General features: G+C 32.8%; 2 protein-coding genes across 3 annotated transcripts; both read left to right on the top strand.

Annotated features, from left to right (window-relative positions):
- The first annotated feature begins 668 nt into the window (after nucleotides 1–668).
- Nucleotides 669–4,669, top strand: LOC127106736 (uncharacterized). 2 transcript variants are annotated; one of them, XM_051044040.1, is made up of 9 exons: nucleotides 669–816; nucleotides 1,009–1,144; nucleotides 1,293–1,421; nucleotides 1,514–1,651; nucleotides 1,750–1,842; nucleotides 1,938–2,069; nucleotides 2,500–2,597; nucleotides 3,947–4,157; nucleotides 4,304–4,669. In XM_051044040.1, exons 2-9 carry the CDS (start codon nucleotides 1,033–1,035, stop codon nucleotides 4,387–4,389), a joined length of 999 nt encoding a protein of 332 aa, XP_050899997.1. In that variant the 5' UTR covers nucleotides 669–816; nucleotides 1,009–1,032; the 3' UTR covers nucleotides 4,390–4,669. The 2 variants fall into 2 exon arrangements, with proteins under 2 accessions (XP_050899997.1, XP_050899996.1); XM_051044039.1 differs by having other exon boundaries at nucleotides 680–816; nucleotides 1,290–1,421.
- Nucleotides 4,670–5,876: 1,207 nt separating this feature from the next.
- On the top strand, nucleotides 5,877–7,858 carry LOC127106735 (uncharacterized). Its single transcript, XM_051044038.1, has 4 exons — nucleotides 5,877–6,045; nucleotides 6,183–6,439; nucleotides 6,536–6,987; nucleotides 7,368–7,858. The coding sequence occupies exons 1-4, from the start codon at nucleotides 5,948–5,950 to the stop codon at nucleotides 7,641–7,643; spliced, it is 1,083 nt and encodes a 360-aa protein (XP_050899995.1). The 5' UTR covers nucleotides 5,877–5,947; the 3' UTR covers nucleotides 7,644–7,858.
- Nucleotides 7,859–8,145: the final 287 nt, after the last annotated feature.

Here is an 8,145-nt window from a genome sequence, read left to right as displayed (position 1 = left end):
CGATTGCAGCATCAAAATATGCAGAAAACACACATGAAAAGGGGTGTTAATCGGTTAGCCACTTTTGGTTAATCGATTAACGCATAAAAAACAGTGACTTCATAACTGGCAACATGCATCAAATTTCCACAATTTATCACTTTGACATGTTATAACATATAATAATACAACTTTGGATTAACCATACATGCCATAAAAATTATTTTAACATCATGTAAAATGAAAATTTGTAAATATAATGAAAAAATCACAGTCTTGAAAATTAAATAAAATTTTTGAAAGTTAAAATTTTGTGTATTTTTGATTCATTAGAGTATAATGAATAAATATTGAAGAATTATATTTCACGTTCATTTAAAATGCCAAATTCTCTTCTAATTTTATAAAAAGCCCGAGAAAGCGTCTTTGTATTGCAATCATCAGTTTATATGACTTTTCAAATAGTTAAAATAAAAGTCAAATATTTTGAATAAATCAATTGCTCTGCTTAATTGACAGGTAAAAGAATCTTTTTTAAATTTAAAATAAAATTATATATTTTTAGTTATTTTCATGAAACAAAACACTTCCGCATTAAAAACCATAAATAATATCACATTTAAAAAATATCTCTTAACAAACAAATAATAAATCTATACATATATATTTTTTGAAAATAATATATAAATATTGAGTTATTAGGGATTCTAAGCCCAAGCCCAATCCAGTGAACCACTTCGCCTCAGCAGCTCCATCAAATCAGTAAAAACAAGTTGAAGTCGCACAACTCACCGTCGCCGAAAAACGCTTCCGGCAGAAACTCCATTCATTCCACATGTATTGTTTCCTTCTCTCATCTCTTTCAATTTTTTCTTATTCATAATTATGTTTTTACCATTACGTTGTGCTCTAGCGTGAATTTACATCCAGTGTCGTTGATTCATATTTTATACCGTAACAAAAAAAATTGTGTATTAGGTCTGTAATTGTGTGTATCTATATTCATATATGTGTACTGTGTTTGTGTAGATTCACAGGTTGAATTTTGTCACGATGAAAGTAAATAAGGGGAAAAGAGATATACGAACTGGGGAAAAGAAGAAAAAAAGAAACTTGGAACAAAACGTTAAGGATGTTGAGACATATGTTACAGTGAACAATGATGGTATTTATGAATTTTTTGCTATCATGTTTTTTTTCACGTAGCTCTGTTTTTAAAATTATTACCGGTGTCGTCTGTGTCAATGTGAGTGTTGTATCATAGCTTCATACTTTGTTGAACTGTTCCTGAAGTAGATTGGTTATTTTAGTAGATCATGGGCTGAAGGTTATGAAGAGAAAAAAGGTGAAAGTTTCGGCTGGTAGAAAAAAGAACAAGGACATAAATGTCGTTGCGACACAAAGACCAGAAGATGATGAAGTTGATTTAGAAGAGCAAAGTGGTGAGTTGATGATACTGGTGTGTAGATATATTGCTTTTTTTTGTGCTTGGGCTTTGTTGGACTTTCTCTGAGGTGTAAATTGGTTGTTTCAGTGGTTCATGAAGTGCAGGCTATAAAGGGAGAAAAGGAGAAAGTTACTACTACCAGTCGAAAAAGGAAAAACAAAGACAGAAACCTAGTTGGAAGACAAAGACGGGAGGATGTAGAAGTGGATTTAGAAAAGGAAAATGGTGAGTTGATTGTTATGGTGTGGTTTTTATACTGTGAATAGAATATTTTGAATTGAACTATTCATGTTGATCTTACCTTTCTTCATCACTAATATTAGATGGAGTAATGGAACATTGTGATGCTAAACAAGAGGAAGTCAAAGACTCGAAGGAGCATAAAGATTCTAATACTGGAGCATTTATCAAACCTTGTAATAAATGACATTTTCTGGTTGATTCCGTTGTTGTTTTGTGAAATATCAAGTCCTCTTTTCATTTTCCTTATGGGTTTTATCCTGTTTTGTAGGTATGTCAAAGGATGCTAAGAAGAAAAGAAGAAAGGAGGTTCCAAAATCACCAGAAAAGAGAGAACAAGATCATCAGGAGGAAATTCATATTATTTCTTCTGGAGATGACGATGGCTCAAATGGAATGAAAAGTATGAAACACTTTTTTTTCTGAGAGAATTATTTAACATTTTCTTAAAACAATATAAATATCGTAACTTTACATGTATGTTATTTCCTCGGGATGATATCTCTGGCATATATTGTGAAGTTTTTTTTACATGTACTTTGGTACATATTTACAATAGTAGTTGCCATGCAATTTTACATATATTTACATATATACATATGAATAACATTTCAATTTTCAACATTCTTTATGTTAACTTTTATGTGCATTATGTCTTTCATATTTTTGCCCACATCCACTCTACTTCCTAATATCCTTTAACATTATTCTTTCAACATGTTGACTATTGGATAGTTGTGCACCCTTGTACTTTGTGCAAATTTTATGCTATTGTTCATTTATTTCCATATATGATATAGTTTCTTTCTGACTGGGAAATACTCCAACTACAGAATGGATCATGGAATACCATCAAAGTAGACCAGGATTGGAGGTGTTGCAACATCAAATTGACGATTTTGTAACTGATTACGAGGAGAAATTGGAAGAGGTAAATGTTTTGAAAAACTTCCGTCAAAATAAACAGAGAATGGATTCTGTTAGCCAATGTTTCAAAATTTTGTTACTTTATACAGATTTCTTCCAAATAGTAGTGTTCTATAACCCTTTTTCAGTGGGAATTATTTATTATATATTAAAGTTGAAAATAAATTGATGTTGGAAAATATTTTGTTAAGTTTTCTTTGTATGCCTACTTGTTCTATGGCTTTGGAAAAAAACTAGTAAAAGAGTAATTGATACGATTATGAAATTTTTTTGAGAAAAAAATATGGAATGACCTCTTTTCCCAATGGTCTCTATATCCTCTACAATGACTAGAATCACTTCCTCTCAACTCTCCTTTTTCATTTATAGGCAACATGCCTTGTTTCTTCTAATTATCTTAGCTCAACTAGCCTAACTAACTAAGGAACCCTCTAAAGATTATTAATGGAGACACCTATCTAAGGGAGACCCTAAAGGCATGTTTGGATTGGTGGTATGAGATGGAGTGGAATGAAGTGATAAATAATGGGATTCCATTGTTTGGATTTGCAAATAATGGATGGAGCGGAATGGAACATGATGGAATCCATTCCATCATATTCCATCTGATCTTTCAATTTTCATTCCGTTGGATTTTGGGTGTATGCAATGGGTGTATGCAATGGAATGAACTAATTTGTTCTGTTCCGTTCCGACAAATTATAAAAACTACACAAACAATGGAAAGAAATCTTTGTTCCATTCCACTCCATTCCGTCATGTTCCATTCCACTCCGTTGCATTCTAGTCCAGCAATCCAAACATAGCCTAATAGTCCTGACCAACACCTAACAATACTCTTGAAAAATATTCACCCTGTTATTAGTGAAAACATTATTTTGCCAGGGACCCAAAAATTGAGACATGATTACCAAGATAATATGATAGCCAATAATGACCTCTCAGGTCCACACCCTCAATGCTCAGAATGATGGCTAGCTGAATACTTTTAACAGTGACATCTATTTTGCCATTGGTCTCCTTGATGAACATTGAATAGCTGAATTCCTCAACATCTATAACTCCAGAAATTGACGCTTTTAGACCAATTGATCGGAAATAGATCAGATAAAAAAATGGTGTTTATTGATAAAAAACAGTAGTATGTATTTGAGAGGCTTGGTACTCTCCCACAACCCTTTACAAAACTCAAGATTGCTCCTTTAGTCCCTTCTCTCATCCCACACCCCTAATTGACTGACTTACTTTGGGATCCTCAAGTGTTTAATATTCAATATACAATTTTCAGTTATGAATGATCTCACATTAGTTACTTATTTTGGTTTCCAATTGATTATTTTGTGGTCAATGTAGGAAAAAAAAGCAAAAGAAGCTCTTGCTGCAGAAGGGGGATGGACGGTGGTTGTACAACGCAAGGGTAGGAAGAAAACTACCGACTCTGAAAGTGGAATTGCCGTGGGCTCAGTTGCTCAAGCTGCTGTGGAGGATAAATTGGCCAAAAAGAAAAATAAAGGAGTTGGTCTAGATTTCTACCGCTTTCAAAAAAGAGAAGCTCAGAGAAATGGTATGGCTTGTTTCTCAAAATGTTTTGCCCCATTTTTATATCCTAGAGATATCTTATTGCCGATGTTATTTGTGTTCCTTTTTTAGTTCAACACTATACAACATCTATCCTGTTACAAAGTTAAAACATTCATCTTTTGCTTGCAGAGCTAATGTTATTGCAGAGCAAATTTGAGGAGGACAAAAAACGTCTGCAACAGTTGAGAGCTGCCAGGAAATTCAGACCTTACTAAACGGTGTTGATGGCAGCCGACGGTTCTATTCTTGGGGGTTGAAGATTATATTTATGAAATCCGGAAGGTGAATTATCGTATAGTCCCGAAAATTTGTTCATTTACCATTCCAATTTTGCCAGAAATCTGTAAACGTAACGAAGTAGTTATTTTAATTTGAGTTATATGATTTTGCCTATTGTGAAAGGGTTGTTTCTAACACATATCACCGATTTAGGGGGTTCTTGTACGCACTTTGAATGTTTGAAACTTATTTATTTTATGCATTCTTGGAATGAAATCTCTCCCCATGGATCTGGATCCTCTGTAGTTTTTTCTCTGCTGCGCTCTATGCAGCACAAATTTTAACCCTTAGATTATATTCTATGTATATATGCTAGATCATTTTATTGCCTATCAATCATTGGATTTGAAGCAGCATCCAGATTGAAGATAAAACTCCATTTTTCAACCTGATTAGTCAAAATAGTATGAAAGTAATGGGTATAAACCTTATCCATTAAGGTCTTATCTTAAACCAATTTTTTTTGGACTAAATCAAAGGCATAGTTCATAGGTTAGTCATGGATTAGAAGTAGGAAAAGGGTCATTTTCTAAGTGAGAATGAGAAGAAAAAATACATTACTTTTTCTAAGCATGTAATCACAATGCGTTAATCAGCAGTTCACACTCCATCTTCTGTATTATATTCATTTCATGACACCCTTTTTCAGCTTATGATAGAAACAAGTATTATAAAAAAATACAAGAAAAATTCAATTATGATTTTTCGCCCGATTTATTTAAACAATATATTCTTCACAAACAAGATTGATCTTGTGCAAGTTGGCAATTAGACTTTCATTTTAAAAAAGTAGCCGCCATCACGAAGATTCACGATTAATATGGTTATAGTTAGGATACGTTTTACTATTTGAAACTATTTATTTTGAGCCAATTTTATTGTTGATTCTGTTATAAAGAAAAAGACAAAAATTTACTAGGTCCTTTAACGTGTTTTAATTTTTAAAGCTTCCAACAAATAATTTATATTTTTTTATCAAATTAGTAAAAAATGTTTATATTATAAAATCATTGTAATTCTTAGTTCAGCCCAATTAAAATCGTTTTGATGTATTAAATATTCTAAAATAGATTCTAATACAATTTCGATGGTTTCTTTATGGAATAAAGATTAATATACTTTTTTGAATTATTAAGTTAAATTTTGTGACAAAAGTTGAAATTTAGATTAAACAGGATCAACTTGATAGAAAAATAATAATAAAAGGGGATAGTTTTGTCAAGAAAATAATAATATTAATGATTCCTCGAGAAATTGTAAATGAGAAATTGCATTGCACAACCTAATTCTGGTTGAAAAGTTGACCATAGGTACCATCTGGCATTGGTCGTTTTTATGTCTAAATTCAAACTAAGACGTTTCAATTTGATGATCCATGCAATGACGCAACTACATCTATTTATAGTGTTGCCTCATGTTATTTAACAATAAAACAAAAACAATCATTACCAAGTTAGTTTCAACTCTTATCAAACGAAAACGAAGTTTAAGAAAATGGTGGAAAAGAAAGTTGTGATTATAGGAGGTGGTGTGGCTGGTGCAACCCTTGCTAAAACTATACAACATCACGCTCATGTCACTCTTATTGATCCGTAAGCTTTCTCTTTCTTTTGGAGCAATATTGTATTCTATGTATCAGCGACATCTCTGTCAACGTGACAATGTCAGTGGTATTGTGTCTGGTGTCTGTGTTTGTGTTTTAGTGGCTAATTTTGATTGTTGAATACAGGAAGGAATATTTTGAGATTCCATGGGCAAGTTTAAGGGCAATGGTGGAGCCATCGTTTGCAGAAAGGACAGTGATAAACCATAGAGAGTATTTCACAAAAGGTGACCTTATTATATCAAGTGCTATCAACATATCTGAATCTGAAGTCTTCACTGCAGATGGCCGTAAATTTTCCTATGATTATCTTGTTATTGCCACTGGTCACACAGAACCTATCCCTAAAACAAGGACAGAAAGAATAGATCAATACAAAGGAGGTAAGCAAATATAAGTGCTTATTTCATGTAACTTGTAGAATTTTTGTAAATAAGCTGTTTTCATAAGTGATGAGGATTCTTTACTTTCATTGACAGAAAATACAAAGATAAAATCAGCACGTTCAGTTTTGATTATCGGAGGAGGTCCAACCGGCGTCGAGTTAGCCGCAGAAATTGCTGTTGATTTTCCTGACAAAAAAGTGACTATAGTGCATAAAGGATCAAGGTTGCTGGAATATATTGGGACAAAAGCTTCAAGAAAGACTTTAAAATGGCTTAAGTCAAGGAAAATTGATGTGAAACTAGAACAATCTGTTGACTTGGACTCTTTCACAAATGAAAATAGAACATATCGAACTTCACTTGGAGAAACTATTGAAGCAGATACACATTTTGTATGTATAGGGAAACCACTTGGTTCAGCTTGGCTTTCTGAAACTCTTTTGAAAAATGATTTGAATGGTGATGGAAGAATACAAGTTGATGAATACTTGAGAGTTAAGGGAAAGAACAATGTCTTTGCAATTGGTGATATTACAGATGTTCAAGTAAGTGCTTACCGAAACCTAGTCAATTTTAAATATTTGAATATTTGTTAGTGTTTATTTTCGTTAGGGATGGCAAATCGGACTCGGTCCGTGGCAATGTCTGTTTTGCCCGGACTTTCTTTCAGGGCAGATCAAGATTTTGCGGGCGGGCCTAGACGGAATGGACATCCGTGTTTGCCATGCCTAATTTACGCACAAGAAATTCTAGTTAATGCCTATTAAGTACATATTCCGACACAAACACTATAAGGACACAGACTTCCAACACATATGTACCAGTGTCACACAAGTGTTGGATCCTACGACACGTCTAATCCTAGAGGTGTTTGCGCTGGTTTATGCGATATTGTTTGAATTGAAAATTGAAATATATGTTGCAGGAAATAAAACAAGGAGTGTTTGCACAAGGTCATGCAAAACTAGTTGCCAAGAATCTAAAGCTATTGATAGAAGGAGGAGGGAAAGAACCTAAACTTGGAACTTACAAGGCACAAGCACCAATGTCAATTGTTTCACTTGGAAGAAAACATGGTGTTGCACAGTTCCCTTTCATGACAGTTGTTGGAAGGTTTCCTGGTATGATCAAATCAGGAGATTTGTTTGTTGGGAAAACAAGAAAGGAATTAGGACTTGAACCTAATGTTAAAAAATCTTAATTTCATAGAGTGTTTGTGTGTGTATATAATTATTCAACTCATCTTTCATAGTTATTGCTGTTCATGTTTGTGTTCATTATGAGTTTTCTTTCAGAGTGTATTATTCCATTGAATTTCAATGTATCTGTTGTAATATTTGTTTATAATTTTGACTTTTGTAAGTTTTGTATTCTTGCCTTTTCATTATAAATGAATGATTTGATTTTTTTCTTTTATACTGAAATATTTTTTCTTTCTATAGCATAATTTTTTACTCTATGTGGTTTTCTTCTAAGATAGAAACTCAGATGAAAAAAAGAAGTATGTTACCTGAACTAAAAAAAAATTACTATGAGTCATACAACATGATGATGACTAAAAATATTTATTATAAAAAAATTAGTGTCCCATTTCTTCTCTTCTAATATTTTTTGTTGGATAAATTTCATTCAATAAAGGAGACCAAATCAGGTTCTAGATCCACGTGACTTAGCAAATCCAACCAAGTTATGAGCTTCATTGT

This window comes from Lathyrus oleraceus, chromosome 7 (genome assembly GCF_024323335.1).
Source record: "Lathyrus oleraceus cultivar Zhongwan6 chromosome 7, CAAS_Psat_ZW6_1.0, whole genome shotgun sequence".
In the NCBI taxonomy this organism is placed as follows: Eukaryota; Viridiplantae; Streptophyta; class Magnoliopsida; order Fabales; family Fabaceae; genus Lathyrus; species Lathyrus oleraceus.
The sequence above is the reverse complement of the archived record's forward strand: the minus strand, read 5'-3'. Positions and strand labels throughout refer to the sequence as shown.

Excerpts from the sequence above, each read along its gene's own strand:
- LOC127106736 (XM_051044039.1), top strand. The coding sequence starts at position 1,033 with ATGAAAGTAAATAAGGGGAAAAGAGATATACGAACTGGGGAAAAGAAG. Across the intron at positions 1,145-1,289 it reads TGTTACAGTGAACAATGATG|TAGATCATGGGCTGAAGGTT; the intron begins GTATTTATGAAT and ends TGGTTATTTTAG. Across the intron at positions 1,843-1,937 it reads TGGAGCATTTATCAAACCTT|GTATGTCAAAGGATGCTAAG; the intron begins GTAATAAATGAC and ends CCTGTTTTGTAG.
- LOC127106735 (XM_051044038.1), top strand. The coding sequence starts at position 5,948 with ATGGTGGAAAAGAAAGTTGTGATTATAGGAGGTGGTGTGGCTGGTGCA. Across the intron at positions 6,046-6,182 it reads CATGTCACTCTTATTGATCC|GAAGGAATATTTTGAGATTC; the intron begins GTAAGCTTTCTC and ends TGTTGAATACAG. Across the intron at positions 6,988-7,367 it reads GTGATATTACAGATGTTCAA|GAAATAAAACAAGGAGTGTT; the intron begins GTAAGTGCTTAC and ends TATATGTTGCAG.